Here is a 22,046-nt window from a genome sequence, read left to right as displayed (position 1 = left end):
CTATGTCAAAATCAGGAGCCAAATTAAAACACAACTCTGTACTTCCAGTATACAAATATGATTAGGACACAGGCATACATATAGCTAGAAGTTATCTGTTGTTCCATACAAACTTTAGTTTATACTTAAGGCAAGCTGTATCGCATTACGTGATGTACTGTTATGAAGAAGTCTCATTCAGTATTGAAGTGATCACAGCACGAACTTCAGATAATAGAGTGAAGCATGGAAAATAAAAACACACCGCATAGCTAAGTACTGCCAACTTCAACTTTAATAATGGAACCATCACTTGCCATTTCAATAATAACTTTAAGGGGAATACAAACTTCCCTATAAAAATAAAAACTAAACTTGTCAAAATTATAAATAGTTTAATGTTTGTTTGTTTTTAAAAGACATACATTTTAATGTTTCCCTGCACCCCCCCCCCATATCATTTAATCATTCTGGTACCATCATATAATGAAATGAAAACAGTTTTGCAACAGAGCTTTCATAGTTCAATTTGATGCTAAAATAAAAAGAGAAAAACTGGCCAGGCATGACCATTTCTTTTAAACTAAAGCTGTTGTCATCGCCAGTGTGTAAAAAAAATTAATAACAACAAACCCCGCACATGACATCTTACAATAATTAACCGTGGACTAAGATAAAATTAAAATATAGTAAGTTTGTTTTTGGTCATTCCCCCTCCCCCTCCAATCAAAACTTGTAGTGCATACAACACTGATTGAGGTTTTTGGCTAAAGTAAATGCAAATGTGCCCACTTAAGAAGACTGATAGTTTAGTTCAAGTAAAAACAAAATTCACATATTTATATACTCCACTTTTAGACTCAAACAGTGTTTAAATCTGAGCAACAAATGGTTCAACATTAACAGCGATTATGTAATGATTATGGGCAGATACATAAATTAAGTAGATCTTAAGAGAATACCCATCAACATGCTGCTGTAATTCATAGAAAAACAAACTCTTAACAAAACATAAAAGCATTCCCTGAACCATTATAAAGTGTCTCACTTGAAGATAATGTTACTAACTCACACATGCACTACAATGTTACATGTGAAATTAAAACAAACAAGATATGCCATATATATACTTTATAGTTAGTCCTACTTTTAATTTCTCTTAACACTTTAACACATTATGATTGTCTCATTAAGTTTTCTAATCCTTTCTGCAAAAAAGAAAACTGAAGAGCTTTTTTTTTTTTTTTTAAAAAAATGTCTGTTACTGAGGAAAGGAAACAAAGGCACAATTAACATCAAATTAAGAGGAAGAACAGAAGCATCTTGGAGTTTCACACAGTATCCATTAGATGTCACCAAAGTGTTAACAATTCCTTGGGAATTTACAAAGAAAGTCCTAAAAAAAAAAAAAAACCTGCTGCTCTTATATCTTTAGCACTATTTCTTTTTAACTCATTAGCTTCCCTTCTGGCATAATGACTAAAGGTATCAGTTACTCAAATCTGCCTCATGCTTCTATTGCACACCCACTTCTTTGGTTTCTTTTGAACGTGCTTTTTTAGATAAATAACTCTGAAAAAACAATAATTACATTTACAGAAAAGTAAAAAGTTTTTACTTGCTACATTTTTCCTACTTTTAAATCAAGTAAATCAGCAGTCTACAGAATTTGATAATCAGTTGTTCAATTAAGAATTTTAAAACCATTAGGAAAAAACCCTCTGAATTACTAAAAGCAAAACTTACTAAGCTCAGTCACCAACACAGTCGAGTTCTAATTTCACGCTAAGCTGGGAACATGAATAAGAAATTCTACTTTCTTTGCCCGACTGAGCCTTTAGCAAACAAGGAAGCAGAGGAAGCTATTTTTGTCTTTCAAATATAAGTTGTCCACCCTAAAAATGGATCACTGAGCCAGAGGAAAGATCTGACTTACGATAAAGACCAATGCATCTGTAGTTACAGTTTGAACCTAAACACTCCGTTACCACGAGCTGGGTACTTCTCACGGAGTTATCCAAGACTAGTCATTGTCCGCATTTCAGAATTCAAGTAAACAGCCACTTGCTAGCTTTGCTGCACTTCTTGACCCCCCACTATGCATTTAGGAAAAGGCTTCTCCAATAATGACCTGTATGTGCAGCTCCACTTCCATTCTTATTTGGTTTTCCCCTCTCATTCCTTCCCATTATGTTTATTAATTATTTCTTTTCCAGTGTGGATTTATGCAATTTAAAAAACCCTAAAAACTTATTCACAATATTATAACATCCTAAAACTTTACTCATGTAAAATTAGTATTTTAACTTTCCTGTGTATAAATACTATTTCCATTTAAAACCAGTCCTTCTTTGTCAGCTGTTACAGTCCTTCCTCAGCTCTCACCTTCTTTTCAACTTTCTCTTTACCTTCTTCAGAAAGACTACTTTAAAGCCTTCCACAAATTTCACAGAACAAGCCATAAAATCTCACATGCCTTCCACCTATAACAGTTTTCTCAAAAATTACACAGTAACTATTTGAAAACAGAAAGGTAGTGCAAATCAATTTTATCTCAAAGATAGTGCTCCAACTGATTCTCATCCAGATAGTTTTATTCATTTTTAACTGATCAATTTGCACATCCTTACTTGTAAAGCTACCATTAAAGCAAAGAAGAAAAAAAAAAATCTTATTTCATAGCATCCTAGAAAATTGATTACAGTTTCACAGCTTGCACCAAGATAACTTGGAAAACTCTCTAAGCACATAGAGGGTTGCAAACTGATGTACAAACATGCAGAATCCCTTACTTATGGGTGCAAGATGCTAAGTGACCTGGCTTAGGGAACTAAGTCTATAGCGAAATTCAGGTACCCTGGCATCACAAAACAAGTCTTCTGAATAAAGAAAACTACTCTTTGCTGCTCTTTGTACATTGGGTTTGGCATGCTATATGGCATTTGGTAGCGTGCATTTTTCCTGAGTGTACTTTGGCCCTCTTTTAACCAGGTTTCCACACCCCACCAAGGGCTTCTTCAAGTTTGTCTCTGTAAGCTGCATAACGCTTCTTTAAGATTTGTAGTTGCTCATCTTCCTCTTTGTCCAGTATACGCAAGAAGTTTTGTAGTTCAGGAAGACTAAAAGCTTCCCACTGGAAAGAAAAAGAAAAAAAAAGATGAATGAGGTGAACAAGAAACACACGAGTAATTTATACATACAGTACAAACAAAATATTTGTCTGTTTAAACAAAAATCTAGCCACTCAAAACAGGTTAGAACTCAAAACAGCATCAGACACCCTCCTTGCAAATCTCATGGATCTGAAAACATTTCCTCTTCTAAACTGTTTTTTGTTCTCTAAGCAACAATGGGTCAGTCTAACTACAGATGAAGCGTTTATAAAAGGCACAAAATAAACACCATGAGGAAAAAAAATAGAAAAAACTTCTCCCATTTTAACGTACTACACAAAACAAGTTGAAGGCATTACTTATCAGGCATTTACTTTTTAAATTGATGAACACTCCTTAACACGAAAGACAAGAAACAAAAACCTTGAACTATTGTTAAGCAGTTTCACTTGCACAGTAGTAACCATGGTCCTATACTGTCTGCAACAGCCAACTAGATGACAACTAACGTAATTGTGTTTGGAAAGTGAAGATTCCTATGAAACCTGCAACCTGGCCACATCTTGTGTTTATACTAGTTTCTGTTCTAACATGTTTTGACAACTAATGAAATAGAAAGGATGTAATGCACTGGATAATGTCTTTCCAGATACTGCATTTTTCACCTTTCCTAACTATTCTAACTTTAAGCATTAAATATTGGGTAGCTTTTGTACTGAATTTACCTTTACTATTTTATTTCTAAATTAAGCTTGACACTCAATACCATTTGGATCTTTGTGATCCAAATTACGTGTTTTTTTTACATGTTATTGAGGTAGAAGGATTTATAAGGGGAAAAAAATTGAATGAACAGTTTTGTGGACAGTTTATTTATTTATTTCAAAATAAATAACTAACCAAATAGGACATGCCGAGAATTTAAAAGCAAGGTATAAACAGATTTATTGTTGCTTTTGGTTGACATGTCCCCATTGTGTACGCTGCACACATACACAAAAACGGACCCTCATATCAACACAGATCAAACAGGAGCCCATTCATCCATGAATAGAAACAGAACAACCCCCGCCTCCCCACCAAAAAAGCAAAGCATGAGCGTAACATACCATAACTTCTCCAGTTTCATGCTCACGTAGAACAAAACTAAGCATTTCTGTTCTGGGGCCTGCCACCAAACGCAGATAGAGCGGATGTTCTCGGTCTGAGAGCTTGCATGTATAAACTGCAGGAGAAGAATGACAGTAGTTATCATCTTTAGAAATAATATATTTCAAGTGTTTTGAATGATTAATACTAGCTAATGTTAGAAATTTTAAAAGACATGCATCTGTAGCCACAAAATTTACACATTCTGGACACTGTTTTTGCATAGATGCTTTAGGACAAACGTTTGGACAAAATGTTTTAGGCGAAGCTGAGCACAACACCGATGGTAACAGTGCAACAGTGCATTCAAATATGGATGAAATGACCTGTCAACAGAGCACAATATCTGAACACATGCAGGAAAGAAGAGAAAATACAACACAGATCTGTTGCTATAAATAAGCGTTTAGAAGATCAAAGCCGTAGTATCACCATTCTGAAACCTTTTCACTTGAGTTCTCATATACAAAGTCTAGAAGACAACTCTGCCTGCCTCCCTGATGTGATTGGCATGACTGACAGCCAGAAATGTCTTAGCACCTGACTGCTGGCAACATCCACTGAAGAAGCTGGATTTTAAGTGCAAGAACATGAAGTTGGCAAAATGCATTTTTCACTAAATTATTAGTTTTTGCATCTTTTGGTATTTTAAACCATAACATTTACCAAACTTAACACCAGTCAGTGCAGGGAGAGTCATGTGCACCAAGTGGCACTTAAGAACACAATGCAAAGATTGGGCACATGCCTGTGATGCTAATCATCTGATCAGCTGTCTACCACTGCATGGATTTCAGGCATTAGTTACACTGCAGTTTCTCTTTCTAATCTGTCCTGTAATTTAATCTCACAAACCTGCAATATATCAGTCTATCTCAAGTCTTAGGGCTCAACAGGGTGGTATCTTAAATGAAATGTAGTGGACTGCAAGGCACAGGAGATCAGTGTACATGATTTAATGGGCACTCCTGCCTTCAGCTCTGTGAAATTTCCCCAATTAGTTTACACTCATACACATATGACCTTTCACAAGAAACAGATGAGGCAGCCTGAATATGAGAGACGAGAGCAAGATTGTCACCTTCTTTTATTTGAATTTTTCCACCCTGTTTATTTCAGGCATTCCCATAGCACAACTCCCATCCCTGACCATTGCACCATCAAAATGCCACACTTCATCTTCTACCTTGGTCTTCCTTGTGACAGCGTTTATAAAGTGCAAACTTCGCAGGGTTGTCAGCTACCAAAAACTTCTTGAGCAAGGCCTCAATAACTTCACGCACAGTATTGGTGCTGCTTATGTGAAGTGTATTCACATAGCCATTTGGCAAGTAAAAAGCAGTTTCGTTATTGCTGTGAATACATCTTCCTTGGTTCAGGGAAGACTGCACAGTGATAGGTCTGCATAGTTCCATCTGAACTTTGATGAAGCCAGTGTAAATCCCATTCGAGTTCTACGGTAGGAAGACAAGTATCAGACAGTTAAAATTAATAATGACCAATTATGACATATTTTTAGTGGAGAGGACAGATTATATAATGTTCACAGTGAACAGAATTAAAATACCATTGTAATACGTAAGATCCCATAGGAAAGATGCTGCTTTACTAATTCAGACATTTATTCTTTCTGCTATTGCTGCCAAAAAATAATTCCTCTTTTAATAATTACAGCTGAATTCTAAGACTTAAGATGCCATCAGGCAAAAGGTACTATGAACCAATGATAAGTTTTCACGTTGGGAAAGAACTATGAAGCAGAAAAGACCACATACACGCTTCTTATTAACCATCAATTTTATGCACAAATACAGCAATTATCTCCCCACATTTCACCTGTGTTTGTCAAATTAGTCTAAGGGATTTAGATGGTCAAATGCTGTTGCAATTCAAGGAGCAGCAGAATAAATGCTAATCTAATTGACATTTCAAATTATTTATTCCAATTGCTTCTGAAAAAGAAAATAGCAAAAACTAGTCAAACATTACTGAGGTAGAGGACACTAGGCAACCTGGGTTTAGGCACAGAAAGCCCTGACCATATGAAAATACATAACAAAAATACGTTCAGTAGGTAGTTGTGCCTATAGGGTTTAAGACATAATGGATTTTCTAAATTTGCTTATACCTAAAGCATTAGAAAAACCTAGACAAAGACTCAATTACAGTTTGCTAGGCAGGTAAACGTGAATCTTATTAGAATGGTCTGGAGCAGGCTGGACTGAGTCCCAGACTAGGTCCACAATCCTTGGAAAAATCTACACAGGCATTCCATTGCCTATGTTATTTGGGGGGGGGGGGAGGGGTCTCATCATGCTGAAAAGCTGTAAGACTATTCTGAAAATTAAGGCTCCTACAGCAAATATTGTATGTTTTAACTTTTCCCATTGGTTGAATATCTTTACCAGAGAGATACTTGACAAACATTTCTTTATCCAAAAAGTATAAACATGCCTTCATGTTTACCTGCTAAGGGGTTTTCACCTAACAAATGTGTCAATTGTGAATTTATTTTAAAGGCATTAACATTTCAAATCACATATAGATTTGTTTCTACTACAGTTTCTTTCATTCCATGTAAAAAAGCTAAATGGACTACAAACATTTCAGACACAAGATCCAATTTCCAGATCTAAGAGCCTACAAAGTCATCAAGCCACACACACTTTCATATGTAAGATGCTAAGAATAAAATGATTCATAGTACACTACAAAGACTTCCAAGTCCATGTTCCTATTATAAATTACAGGAATTTTATGCAAATCTTACCAAGGTCATCTTCAGTTTATCAGTGACAGATGAGTTATAGCTTTGTATCTTCTCTTTAACTTCTTCTTTACTGAGATAAACATGAGGTTCTCTCTCCTTCTGAACATCCTTCAACAGAAACAAAACAGACAACAGTCTTAGAAAACAAAATAAAAACTAATTCATATGGCTTTGGATGTGAGCATTCTTAGTCCAAACGATAATTATTTCACAGAGGCTCGACATACAGTAATTATCTGTACAGCAGCAGAAAGGTCTAACAAGCCAGGCAAATCTAATGAAACACTGGAACTGAATGGAGACAGTTAAATCAACACGCCCAAAAACACTTGTGTCATTTTTTTTTGCCAACTATTTTCATTCAACTATTTATCAGCAGAATGTAAAACAGCTCAGCTCATTTCATGGCTGGATTTGTTCATGTCAGTGCTATGCAATATTGTTAAGAATACAGTTACAAATTTCATGAAATATTACTTATGGCACAAACGGCGAACTATTTCTAAACAGACAAAGAATATGTACAAGAATAGCAGCACGTATTAACAAGTGACACCAACAATCCCCAAGCATGCCAACAATGTAAGAGCATCTCTCCGTTCCAACATGACAGCATGTCACACACAGGGTCATTGACTGCTACGTGAACCCTCACAAGTTAAGTCTCTAACCGTACCACATTACACCAAATTCATGTTTTTTCAATGGGGAAGACCCTACTGGATTTTTCAGCTGCTGTTTTTATGAGCTTGCTACAGATTTTACATGCAGCAGTAAAACCAATCCCTGGAGTTGGATTTTATCCAAACAAACATTTGTTCCCAATCCACATTACTCCAGCAAACTAGCGTTATAAATACACTCCAATTTCTACCACTAGCACAAATGCCTTATATAGTAGGAAAGTGTTTCAGCTCTCAACTTTAATGATTTAAGATACCACTTAGAAAGGGAGACTTGGAAGGCTTGGAGCCTTCAGGGTACCTCTGAATACAGGAATACACAGTCACTGTATGAACAAACTGCCAAGTGACAGCATTTCAGTCTGTCATTACAAGCATATCCTAGTGGAGCTCATCCTAAGAAAGGATTTCCTTGACTGCAGCAGCCACTCCAAAACCACAGCGAGTCCTGTACAGCTCTTGGCACATCTCACAGGCACTTCACTCCGCCAGAACTAACCCCAAAGACTGGGGGGGGAAATACATCTGGTGTGGAACTGTAAGTTTCCATTTGTCAGAAAGAATCTGCAAAAATTGTTTCTGCCTTCTAACTTAAAACCAGCTAGTTTTAGCTCTTTTGGGCTTGGCTTTGCTTTTCCTATATGGTATTTTGCTAAATGATATGCTGGAGCTGACTTTCCCAGAGCTATAAAAAGGTAGGCGAGGTCCAAATGGAGAACTGGAAGCCAGAAACCCTGAATTCCTATCTGGACTCAAATACTAATTTTCTGCATAATTCAGAATGCATAGCTTTATGTAACAGATTAGGAAACTCGAGCAAAAAGGAATACCTGCAAAGTACAGCTCCGTGATTAATTCCTTAAGCACAACTCTTACTGTGATTCTGTAGCATCTTGTGCAGCAGCCAGCTCCACTGCAAGCATACATTATCAATCTATTACAAAATACCAAATTAATAAATGTTTTCAGAATCCAAGTCGTCTTTCTCACTAGAGAAATTAAGCTTTCTTGTCCTCTGTTTTTCAGCGCGCCCCAGAACTACCACAATAACTGCAAATATAACTTCATCTAAACTTTTCAGTTTATCTCCTCAGAGGCTCCGATAGCTTTGTCGCCTTCTATTTGGGACCAGCTGAATGGATAAAAACGGAAGAGGCACAGAGAAATCAAGCCAAGCAGTATTTTTTTCTCTGAAATTACAGTAAATGCTATTGCATTTAAAATATTCACAGTAAGAGTCCAGAAAGGAGAGCACTCCAAATGCTGACTTCAAATCATGTTGTGCGGTGGGCTGAGGAAACCTTAGCAGTGGATGCTAGAGGGACACAGAGCAATCTGCAATCCTCTAACCATAAGAATGTGTCAGAGCATCTCTAAGATGAACTTAGAACTTACTGAAGAACCCAAGCTCTAACTTGGAAGAATCCTTGTAGCTGCAGCCAAGCCCTCCTACATGAATACCAGTCAAAACTCATCTTCCTGAGACTCAAGCAGGTTGGGGAGTTCATGCCTCCAATCTGCTAGCACTAACGACACTGAACTTCCAGTAATGACACCTCAGTTTGAGTATCTGTAATTATTCCATTGCTGATCGTTCAAGGGTAGCTCTCGCCTACCCTCCTGGAGCTGACTGTCCTCACGAGTACTGAAGTCGTCCACAACATCCACTACTATCAACAGAAACCACTAACCAGGAAAGAGGAACAAAACATTGACCACCTTTCCTACGCATAAAGCCTCAACCTGTGTTTCACAAACATCTCAGCTTTTGTGCAACTCAAGGTCTTATCTGGCAAAAATTACTTTTAATAACTGGAGATTACAAAAAGAATCTATTATTTTTAATGGCACAGGGTAAGTTCACAAGGCTAACAGCTAGAAAACATCCTGTGCACATAAAAAAGAAGAAAATTTAGTAAAAAAAAAAAATTAGTAAGTATGAACAGACAGCAAGTAACTTTCTCCTCCTATTTTCATATACAAGAGTTTTCATATATGTTTTTGCTCCAAAAAAGTTACGTTTTCTAACAAAGTGATAGCAACTCGCTTTAGTAAGAACGGACATGACCCACTGTGATCCAGCTAGTCCTGTGGACTGCCAGGGAAGCAGGCACTACAAGGGAAGCCCAAGCATGACAGGTACCTAAGACGGTTCATTTCTGCTGGACAATGTCTCAGAGTCCTCTGAGCACAGGTACCTCTGTAACGTGTACTGGAGGGTACAGAGCCAAACGCTAAAGAGGCTCCTGATGGAGCCAAACGTGTTTGCAAGAGTGGGTTTGAGGCTGCTGGAGCTGATGGGAACAGTGGCAAAGTAAAGTGACAGCACATGGTGGTGGTAAACTGGAGGCAGTAGCTCCACCAGGCCAGCAGCGTGGGGATCAGGGAATGGGCCCACTGAGGTTCAGAGTAACACCCACCTCCTCAGGTGGGGCTCAGCCACAGAACTTCCCACCAACTGGCACCGCTGGGGGCACCACTATCCCTTCCTTTAGCCAGATGTGACTCCCTGATTGAACATACCATTGGAATTTCTGGCATCCTGCATTAACAGCAGAGGCCAGGGAATTTTGGCAAAGTCTAGTTTAGCACACAGAAAACGTAGACCCCTGTTTATGCAACAGCTTAGAGAACTTCATTCTGTAGTATACCAGCAACAAATGTAGCTATAACTCATTTTCTAAACAACCAAAGCCTCAAATATTATTTTAACAGCATGTAGAGATGTAGAGTATGCAAAACTGAACCAAAAAAAAAAGGGAGGCAGGGAAGGGAGAACTACCAGGATTAAAACATTAGCATTTCTAAGAATGGACTCACCCCTTGAAAACAAAACAAAAAAGCAAGAACTCCACACAACAGACAGAATCCCTGTGTACCTCAGTCATCATTTTCACCCCCATCCATCACCCCTGACCATCAAGACCCCAGATTGTGACTGAACAGTGGAGGAGATCTGTTACAAGGAAAAGCGACTCCATCCCAACAGGAAACCTAAGCCCTCCGAGAACTCTATGAGTGAATCTAGGGATATTCCTGTCCACTTCCAAACAAAAGCTCAGAAAACTCCAGCTGCGTGCATATCACGGGATGTACTTCAACTAAGCAAATGAGAAGTCCTTGCTAGCTAGACACCTGTGCCTATAAAGAATCACACTGCTGTCAAACAGAGTGAAGAGAATAAATCCCACATGACTGTTGTCAGGAGAAACAGTCAATGAAAAAAATATCTCACTGAATTTAGTATGAACAAGAAAGCCTCAGCCCACTATAATTCACTAGGTCAGTTGTTCTTGGTGAATACCGTTAAATAGCACACCCAGATTTGAGGCACCTGTGTATTTTGGTCTTCCTAATTATACTTTACCAACCCACAAAATGAACTTACTGACAAGATGGCATACAACTTTTCCCCAACAGCCCTGTAGCTGAATTGCTCTTGATTTACAGCAGCACCTAGCTTTCTCTATTACAGCTTTAGCCATGCTCTGAGTTAAAATGAATAAATGGATCTTCTTTGATCAATGTACTTAAAAGGTGGAGGAGGGGGGAATTTGGCAAAAATCTTGTTTCCACAATTCTCTTCGTTCCTATTGAATTAGTCACCTCATAACAGCATCTACTAAAGGAAGTCCTCTGCTAACTTTGCTTAGGTTCAGCAGATCAACTCCACTTTGTTATCTCAGTAGAGATATCTCTCATCTGTAGAAAACCCCAAGTCATCCAATACAACAACAGAGTAACAGTACTAATTAACTAATCTGCACCATGCTTTGCAATATGCTTGTATCACACAGTTTGGAAATGGCTGCTAAGTGGTTGAAACCATACTTTCTCAGAGCGGGACTACTGAGAAAGCAGCTACTCCAGCCTCAACTGTTCTGTGAAGCTGGAGGAAGCAAAGGACACTTCAGAGGTAATAAGATTTAGGTGTTCCTCTGACAGTTCTGCCTGGTCCGGTGAAAGAAGAAGTCACTTTATGTTATCCAGTGCTCAGGCACCACAGGCCTTTTCCACGGGGGCACTCCTGTGACCAACGCATCGCTCCGTGATCCCTGGCACTACTCCCCACAGGTGGTGCGCGGCAGACACGCAAAGACATGCTGTACATGCAGCTAGCCATGTCCTTCCCGCGCCAGCTCAGAGGCAGCGGATTCATCTCTGACTCCCAGTTAAATGTCCAGCATGCATGCCTTGCACAATACCCAGCATACAGATTTGGGATGATCTTTCTTCTAGAAGTAGTGCTGGTGATGAGTTTCCTAAGTGCAGGTCCCTGTTTACATCACAGGAGGAGTGAAGTGTCCGCGCAGGCAGCACAGCTACCCACGCTGTGCCCTCTTCTCTCAGACACGTTCTAGACCCAGATGCTGCTACGCTTAGCGAGGGCACTTTTGGGTGCCTTTTTGGCTGACTGGTGTTTGAAAAAGGAAGTTTCTGTATAAAAACAATACACAAACGTTTCAGTGTTGCTTTGTTCAAAGCACCAAACCTGAGTTAGGTAGAGCTTCCCCACTGCCAAGGGTTAACCGAGTCACAAGACAACGCTCTCAGTAAGGGCTGCCATGATGTCATCCTTTCTGCCTCCTAGCCCAGTCAAGAAAGTGTATTTTCCTCATCAGAACTCTTGGTCTCCTTCCATTCCCCGTTTCTCATGGTATCTGGTATTTCCTCAGCCCACATGGATGTGGAAGATTATTTTTTATCTTCAGAAGACAGCTGAACGCATCAGAACCTGTGTGGGTGCTGTCTTCGGGTCCAAAACACCAGCTATTAACTTCCTGTGAAAATCACGCTGTGCTTTCCAACATTTATAGCACCCACCACTGATGGCCATTTGCAGTAAAACCACTCCTCAGGTCACCCAGAGCAGCATTTCATTCTCACACAAAATTCCTAAGCAACAGCTGCCAGAGGGAAGAAAACGAGGCAAGTGGTTTCATTTCCCCAAGGAGAACAGTAGCTGTTTTTTCATTAAAACTCATGAGGCAATACTTCTTCACAGTTGAGCTTCCTCAAGAGCAGAAAATGTTGTGGGGGGGATTTTCCCCTCTTATCCTCTCCGCACTTCTCCCCCCACCCCTCCTACATCTCATTTATTGTATCGTAATATGTTTAGAGAAAAGGCACTCTTTTTAAATTTATGCCCAGTCCAAGGCCCCCAGAGGCTAGTTCAGTATGGATCCTCAAGGAACACAACTAAAATTATACAGATTCTAATTCAAATGAACTGCAAATCAAGTTGTAGTCCCAGAGAAGAAGAATCACACCAGATTTGGGACTTTTATAAAGTCCAGGTCCTACAGTTGCTGCCAAAGGCCAGCCTTGCATGCAGTAACAACGTGCTAACCCGAACAGCTAGCAAGCTGCTGTGGAATTAAGCTAGCAAACAGTTGCACAAGCATCAAAAAGAGATGCCCGTTTTCCTCAGGAGCTCTGACTTGAGGCAGATGCACAGCTACCCCAAACTGCCACTAAAGGCTTTTATTTAGGAAGGATACAAGAAGATCTCTCTCCTCTATCTAATCTCCTACTTTCACAAAACTTCTAGAAATATAGTAAAGGTAAACGTATGCCAGGAATGTATTAAAGTGTTTTTGTAGGAAATCTAAGGAATCAAAGACCTGTGGGAGCTTCAAGCCGACTATTAAGCACTGTCAGTCCCAACCCCCTGCTCTCACACTTCTTATTCATCCCACACAAAGTGACCCTTGATTCAGACATAGCAATGTATACATTCTGATCTTGCTGTAAGTAGCGACCAGGAATCATTTTTCAGGTGAAGCGCTGAGACTTTGACAAAGGAGAAATGCCGCCTAACTGCTCTCTCTCTTTTATATATATTCACATATACATATTTATTTAAAGACACAGTTAATGCATCTTACTTAAATCCTTTCTTTAACACAAACATGATGTAACTAATAGTGCTATCATGACCACAAAAAAGCCAAAATTTTGGGAGTAGAAAACACAAGAGGAAGAACGCAGAGAGGGACCTCTGATCTCTGTGAAGTTATTGCTACTTCCACAAGAAAGAATGCTTGGTTTTCTTAGAACCTGCCAGCACTCCCATAGGAAACAAAGAAATCGAAACCTTGCACTTAAATTACTTTGAAACAAACATCTTGCTTTTTCCTCATCCTAAGAGAGCAGAACAGCTTTGTCAGCAACTGCAACTCTTCCTTCCACCCAGGGCACGTCAGTCCCCAGAAGATGCACCCTCCTTTCGTTTGAAAGCTTGAGAATCACCAGATAGAGATACTGGAAATGTCCATCCACAAATAGTCATTCAGAGACACCAGTAGACAAAAAAAGTAGAACAGAGACAAATAAAAAGGGGGAATATTAGCTAATAAGCCTTAACAGGAAAAAAAAGCAGCTCCAAGCTCTGCACCTCCGTCCTCCTGTGGCTGCAGCCTGAAGCGTTTGTGTCCTCTTTAGCAGGCTGAGGATTTTCTTTGGGTCAGGGAAAAGGGAAATTTCTGACAGGATGGGTGAGGGCAGAATAACTCCTGCAAATTTTTTTTTCCCCACTCCAGCATATTCCCACTCCCAAGTCAGTGGCATACAGGGTAGGGAAGCAGTCTATAACACACTGAAGCAGGCATGGCTCACCTGAGCCTTAAGCAATGGCCATGGCAGCCAGGACGAGCTGGAGAGCAACCTGCACCACGTGCTCCTAAGGCAGGGAGGAAGAAATACCCCGCGGGTCAGGTACGGATCCGGCTACCCTGCGATTCTGCCTTCGACAGCAGCAGAAACGACGGCTATTTAGGGAGAACACGTGAGCCTGTCTGCTTTCTGCAGCTTAGCCCTGGCATTCCCAACTGTTGCAGCAGGAATGTGGTGGGTACCTCCCTGCCTAGTCCTTTCAGTATCCATTTATGGACTGGGTGCCTATGCAGGCACAGAAACCCTTTCTGAACCTGCCAATACCATCCATCTCCTGACCTCCTGTGGCAGCCAGTTCCTGAAATTCACTGCTGCAGTTTAGAAGTACTGTCATCTGTTTTAAAATCTAGTAAGATAACTTCCATTAAGCACATTGGGTGCCCCCTAATTCTAATATAGCAGGATGTGGTGACCCAGAGTTGCACATTCAGCTTATCCACCACCTCTGTGATTTTTTTTTTTTTTAAACCATGATCATACACTTCCTTTTCTCCTCTCTGAAGTGAAGAGCCCTAGCTTCTTTAGTCTTTCCTCCTAAGCAAGCTGCTCCATGCTCTTGATCGTTTTAGTGAAGGGCTACTAACTGCAGCATGGCCCTCTTGAAACAGGGTAACCACAACTGCAGGCAGAGCTCATGACGTGGGTGTACCAAAGCCTGGGTGCTCTTCATTCACCAATATGAAAACTGCACATGGGCAGAAAATCTGTAACTAAAATACCTGTAACGCAACTTGGTCTTTTCCCAGGGCACTTTCAGAGTGGTCAGAGAAATGCTGGGTTAGTTATACATGGATATCATTTTTGGCAAAATTTTGCATGGTACAGGCATTCCAATGAATAATTACTTGTTACTTTCAGACCATTTTCAGTTTTTGCTGACTACCACTACACCATGTGGGCTGGCATACTTACGAAAGCACTGAATGACAAAGAGTGAAGTGAAGTGTTATCTTTCCTTCCTGACCTCCCCGAGGTAAACACTCACGTGTTTACATGGTGAATATTTTTAAGCAGCAGAGAAACAAACCAAAACTTCTCTTTATTCCTTTTAACAAATTGTTTTCCTTCCAACAGAGACAATATGAACATAGCTAACGTTCAGACACTATGAAATGAATGCTAGAAAAATGAATCTATTTGTTGGTAACATTAAATGAAACTTAAGCAGCAATGTTAAGTTTATCATGACCTCACCTCTGAAAACCCCTGGTTACAAACCCGGTCATACCCTATATGGCTGTACTTTTAACTACTGGCATGCAACCCAGTTTTTAAAAGTCAGTCATCTGTTTAGAGTCTGAAAACCAACTGTATGAAGTATAGTATCTGAGGCCTGGCATCAGATTTTATCCCCAAAGACACAGCAGATTGTAGATTTGTACTCTTTTTCATTTTCTGATACGTTTTAAAAGCAATACATTACATGATTTTAAGTAACATTTCACAGCTATTTCAGTTTTGCAAATTTAAATTAAACTAGATTTAAGAACCAAAAACAAACAACAAGTTCTTTCCGGTATCACCTGCAGAAAATGTGAGTTGTGATAACTAGCTATTTAAGTAGGTAAGGGACTTAATGAAGTAGAATGAATTAGTACCCTCTTTGCAATCTGCACATCAAAATCTAGCTTTTAGCAGACACAGTTATACCATGTCATTAGGAAACAAGCTTATACGAGATATTATCTAGAAATCTAATTAATATATCTTGAAAAGAAGGTTAAGTATTGTTGGAAGCCTGAGTTATTCAGCCAGTTAGCAATCGGACACTTCAGTAATATTAGGACCCCGGGTCATTACACCACAGTACTTGGATGTGAAACTGAAATGCAAGAACCCAACATGCCCAATCTAACAAAAAGCTGAAAAACGTTGCTTGCAAAGACAAACACCTTGGCTTTCAAATGTGTTTTTCTCCATTTTGCATCAAAATCAGAACTGGAAACCAACCAGCAGAGAAGTACAACGCAGGAAGAGCAAGCCACGTGCTGAACAAAGAAAATGACAGGCAGTTTTTGCCCCACGAGTATTGCCTGCGCTTCTCAAATCCGGGACAAGCTGTCATGCGCCTTGTCTGAGCAGAAGCTGGGTATTGTGCAGGACTTTTACCATGTACCGACTCCATTTTTTCCTGTAGTCAAACCCAGGAGGCAAACACTAGTCTAAGCGATTCAAAGACTATGTCATCAAATTTTTGTTAAGCCGTCCGACAAAACCTGCTTACGTCAAGAAGAAGGTAACTACTTTCTACCAGGCCTCACTTTAGGTTGTGTGCTAGAAACAGTCAGTCTGTACACGGTCGAGGTTCCACCAACCACAACAATTTTTGTTTGGATTTGTTCTCCCTGAAGGGAAAAAAAAAAAAAACTCTTCAAAATTGCACAGTAAGAATTTTGATCTTGGAAACATTATGTAATACATTGGCTCTCCTGATACAGCACAACCCTGATAAACTGTTTCCCTGACTACAGATACCTAGAACAAAAACAATGTTATTTAAAAAGATAAAGAGTCTTCTCAAGCAAATACTGATTATGAGAGTAAGTTCCTTGCTGAGAAAGGTACAAGTTCCCTAAATGCTTTGGAGAAGTTACAGGATCTCTTTTGGTCAATCTGGTGCTGACCTCATATTTGAAACTTTCCAAAGGAAAAGCCCCTCCTCTACCACACACACTTCTCAAAAAAGTCCACAAAACTTAACAAGCACAATTATTTATTTTTCAAATAACATTTGCACTTTTAAAGGCCACAAAAATTTATGTCATTTATAAGTCATTAAAAAAGCTTAATTAGAAGCAATTTTTGGTATATTAAAAAGTATACATCCTCTAAGCCAAAAAGCCCATGTATTTTCTTAATGTTGAATATTATCATAGTAGAGACATATTTGCTTTCATAAGCATTTTCAGTCAATTTACATAGTTTGCTGCTTTACAGAGGTACACCTAATGCTAAGAGCTAAAAACTACCCCATCTAAAACACAATGTTTTCCCACAACTGCAGCTCTTCTTCAATAGAACAAGCTAGTTTTTCATGAAATAGTCCACAGGAAATATTTTTACACCAATACTAGCTATCTCATTGCATTTTGTATGATTAACACTCTCCTGAACTTCCACAGAAATATGAAAAGAGGAACCAATCTCTTCAAAGTAGTTACCAGTCTCTTCAAAGAAGCATCCAAATTAAATGTTTTACATAACGCAAACAAAAGGATACACCCCTGCAGTCTAGCTGGCATCTAGGATTTCTTTCTTCTCACCACCTTGCAGATGGTGAATTCAGTCAAGGGGTTCAGCTGAGAAGACAGCGAAGCCAAGAGCGAGTCTCTGAACCCTGATCACCTAGCCCCAGGCCACAACCCACAAGTCCACTTCCCAAGGGACTGCAAGCTCACACTTACAATGGTACCTGATCCTCGGGCACTTGCACTGTGAGGCAACTCATTCTGCAAGATTATGTCCTGAATAAAACCCATATAGCAATGAAAATATGCTTTCTGAGGTGTTGTTAATCTCTTGTTTTTCTGTACTTTGTTTTTATTACTCGCACGTACATTTAAACAGGATACCCGGCACTTCATTTGCAAGCAGAGTGGGACTGAGAGAAGGACAAATTTCTGAACAATTTAGATGTTCTTTAAAAAGAAAGACAAAAAAACACCACTAGCATTACAAAATGGAAAACTGTCACAAACTGTGACCCGACTCAACACTTTTTGTAAAAATATATTTGCTGAATAGGTGTTGGCTGCCTAGTTTTGATATGAACATGTTCTCCAGAATACACACACATTTATTTCTCACAAATGAATCTGGATGCCTCAAGTTTTAGATACTCAGGCTGGGACAATTTTAAGCGCTTACTTACTGCCTGCTTCTCTGCTAACCGTTACCACCACCTCAGAAACCAGTATGTGTCAAATTCTCAGCCATCACAGTCGTCTTCTAGTAACAGACCTACTACCAGGCCATGAAGACTTTTACATATCCAGCAGGATTCCTTTCTTAATTAGGATGAACACAGTATTTGTTCTGTTTACTATAATGGAGGTGAAAAGGAACGGGATTAAAAAAAAACGAAAACAAAACAATTAGCAAAGGAAAGTCTTTGCTGGTTTTTGTGGGTTTTTTCAGATAAGAAAAATTACATCACAGCTTATATAAATAACCATTAATCAAGTCTGCAGTGTAAGACAATTACAGTGCAATAAACACTTTACCACACAGCTTCCAAGTTATACAAACGCTGTGCTAGCCTGGTGCCATCTATCAGTGGACAGTTTATGCTACTAATAACTGCAGTGGTGACATGGGAACCTTGCTCCTTCTCCGTCAGCTCACAATTTCCATCTTCGGGCAGACAACTCTGTAGTAGTGAGTTATTGCAGCAATTGCTCTGCAATTCTAAGTCAGATTTTTTTTTTTTAATGCCATCAGTAGAGTATTACAGTATTAGTATAATACCATGCTAGCATTACTCAGATCAACATCAGCAGAACAGAGCGGAGAGAGAACAGAGCAGGAGGTCACAACGGGTAGGCTTTCAAGGGAGGTGTGAACAGAAGACGTTAAAACATGGTTAATGAACGTGTCACTGGAAAAGCTGGATAAACAATTTTTTCTTCTGAGGAAAGGTCAAGAGAATAACACTAAGGCTGCACTGGAGAAAAGGGCTTGCTTGCTTACAACCTGATTCTATGGCCCAAGTCCAAAGTCAAGTTATTTTGCCATGCTGGAGAATGGCCACCAGGAAACCTGAGAAGAGGGAAAAAAATTACATGCTTTGTTCTTTAGCAGCAAATGGGAGAATGTGTTGACTTTACAACCAGAAAGTTCAAAAGTTGCTTTCTTCTTTCCAAACAGCTATTTCCCTGCTTTTATGGGCAGGAAGCTACAGGCACAAGGAAACACTGCTGCAACTCCACCTTTCCTTAGGCCCAACTTAACGTTTTCAGGAAATGTAATCATGAAGCTCCTGAAGACGTGGGATCTGTTACAGCTGATACACATTTCAGGTGGAACAGGAAGACAGACTACTAGAGTTTATCCAAAAGTTTAAAAAAAAAAACAAAAAACAAAAAAAACAGAACACATTTGCTAATGTTAAAGAGAATAGTTTGTTCAGGTGGATTAAGTACCCCCCCCCCACACACACACACACACTCTAGCAGACACTCTCAAAGGAAAGGATAGATTAAAAAGATGGGTCACCTTACAGAGGGGCATGGGATAACTTGAAAAAACAGTAGAATCAAAGTTCCTTTAAATAGCAAATTCCACAGAACAGAGCCACAAATGAATTAACTTTTAAATAAAAGCCCCTAAAATATCATTGTTAACATTTAGGATAGAATTTTCTGTTAAAATAGCAGGAAAATCTAACTCACTAGGGAGAATCTTGTTGATTCAAGGTTGGGGGCGGGGTGGAACTTGTCCCAGTCTTGGGACAAAAAGCTAGCAACCTGATGCAAACTCTATTTTGACAGAGGACAACAAAATGAAAGCATCAAAAACAAAAATCATCTTACTGGAAACACAGCACTTGCTTTAAATATATTTATAGTATATATACACACACACAGTGTGTGTGTGTCCGTATGCATATATGTGTATGTATATAAAATTTAAACTTGTAAAGTTACTAAATTATACCACAAACTGGCCATATTAGAAGTCTATCAAACTCAGCAGCCATTCTTAGTATACAAATACACACTTGTACACCAAAACTATATGGGGAAAGCTGTAAGGGGAAATGCTTCAATAAGAGTTTGAAAAAAATGAGAACTCATTTATGACTTCTGACAAGCACAAAAGCATTCGTCCTGTAGACAGACCGATCGGTAGGTATCCCCTGATTCTTCCACTGAGAATATGTAATACAGGTACCCTAGCACAGCCTCTCAAACTGCAGACTTACCATATATGAAGGACCTCAGCTTCACATACTTCAAAAAATATCATTACTGTTTTAGTTCAAAAAGTTTGTCCTTTGTTCCAAACTCATATGGGCAATTTGGCTAGAATACTGAAATTTCAAACTTCTCTCAGCTGCTCCTTCATGTAACCTGTATTGTGGAAATGCTTCAAATTAGCGAACAAGATAGATGCATGGAAAAAAACTCTCCTGTCATCCCTAATTGCAGGGGGGTGAGAGGGGTGGCTGGAAGAGGAGCACACAGTTGTTTCTGTGCAGCGCTCTTGGCCAGCCGATACCACAATCTAATGCAAGACCTGCGAACAGAAGACAGTGGAAGCATGCAGAGAAGGTATTTGTTTTTCTATTTGAAGAGGCATGCATTTAGCATCCAAACAACGATTTCCATCTCAATGGACTGTATGTGGGATGCTGAAAGTTAAGCAACACAGTAAAAAGTGTCATTTTTACACATAAATTACAAGGCATTCTTGGGCTTCAGGTAAAGATGGCAGAACCCGGTCCTTGATTATTAAGATAAATTATTAGTAAATCCTAATGAAATCAGTCCAGTTACTCACGCAATCCTAATTCATTAGGATTATTAGGGTTACTCATTAGTAAACCCTAATGAAATAAGCAGAGTTAACTCACATAGCAAAGGCACTATAAACATACCAAGATGACACACACTGATGTACATGTGTACATGCACACAGAGAAAAGGTATGTTAAAAAAACAACAACCAAACAAACATGGTTAACAACACAGTACGGAAACACTAAACACATTTACTACGTGTTTTTAATCAAATGTGTTTATAATTCAAAGTGGGAAGGAGCCAGCCACAGATGGCTGTAGTGTTACAGAATCAGCATTTCATAAAATGAGCGAAGAGAATCTAAACAAGCAAATTTCAAAGGATGCAAGCGATCTTAAAAGAAGATAATTCTGTGGGGAGTACAATCTGAGATGTCACCACATCTCTCAGTTTTGCTTCAGTAAACTGCATTTTATATCTAATTTCTCAAGCTAGTGCATTTTACTAATTTACGTTACTGGAAAATTAACAAGTAAAGAACCCAAAACATACTACAGGCTTAACCAGACTAGGAAATGCCACACTTCCATTAAGTCATAACAAGCTTACTCCTATCCTAAGGAAAGACATTGCTCAAAAACAGCAACTTCAGGAGAGCAAGTTCTCCCTTCTTTGGGCTCCTCAGTACTTTCACACTGCCACATAATTGCACTAGAAATGGAGCACACCTACTTCCAGCCTCCCTCCTCCTCCCTCTCCCACACAGACGCTCAAGTTACAGATCTTACAGCCCATATCCAAGAGAGCTGAGGTGTCTGATCTAGGGACACAGCTTCCCAAAACACCCCCACATCTGACCGAGGTAGGCACTACCATGTTTTGTACCACAGGCTGCTTCCACCGCTGGAGCGCTAGTTGGGTGCCTGTAGTTATGACGGATGAAACTGGGCAAGAAATACTCACTTTTTCCACCAGGATTAATCATACTGAGTGATAAATACCTAGTTGCACTCATATCTTGTTCAGAACATCTCAGGAGTCCATTAGTAATCACCGCTCGTTTTCCCTGCCCACGCAAAGGACCTGTATCCAATCTGATTCTAAACTGCTTTGAATGGAATGCCTTTGCATGTAAATACATAGGCATACTGCTGTCAAGAAAGTCATATTTTTATTTTAGTTACTTCAGATGTTGCCAATAAAATAGGTAACAGT

At 39.3% G+C, this 22,046-nt stretch overlaps 1 protein-coding gene and 1 long non-coding RNA gene across 5 annotated transcripts in view; both read right to left on the bottom strand.

The window, feature by feature from the left end:
• Positions 1-256: 256 nt before the first annotated feature.
• The window catches only part of RASSF3 (Ras association domain family member 3), a 114,574-nt gene continuing 92,784 nt past the window's right edge, over positions 257-22,046 (bottom strand). For all 4 annotated transcript variants that reach the window (XM_068934623.1, XM_009671760.2, XM_009671759.2 and 1 more), the window contains 4 exons: positions 7,012-7,119; positions 5,428-5,695; positions 4,202-4,317; positions 257-3,112 (listed from right to left, as the gene is read on the bottom strand). In XM_068934623.1, the coding sequence (XP_068790724.1) occupies positions 2,963-3,112; positions 4,202-4,317; positions 5,428-5,695; positions 7,012-7,119 (642 nt within the window). In that variant the 3' untranslated portion in view covers positions 257-2,962. The remainder of the gene's footprint in view (positions 3,113-4,201; positions 4,318-5,427; positions 5,696-7,011; positions 7,120-22,046) is intronic.
• LOC138066300 (uncharacterized) lies at positions 7,127-20,866 on the bottom strand. The gene is made up of 3 exons (XR_011139598.1): positions 20,293-20,866; positions 18,241-19,127; positions 7,127-16,714 (listed from the first exon to the last, which is right to left on the bottom strand). It is a non-coding gene; the product is annotated as an uncharacterized lncRNA (long non-coding RNA).

The sequence above is a fragment of the Struthio camelus genome, chromosome 1 (assembly GCF_040807025.1).
Source record: "Struthio camelus isolate bStrCam1 chromosome 1, bStrCam1.hap1, whole genome shotgun sequence".
NCBI classification, from domain to species: Eukaryota; Metazoa; Chordata; class Aves; order Struthioniformes; family Struthionidae; genus Struthio; species Struthio camelus.
The sequence above is the reverse complement of the archived record's forward strand: the minus strand, read 5'-3'. Positions and strand labels throughout refer to the sequence as shown.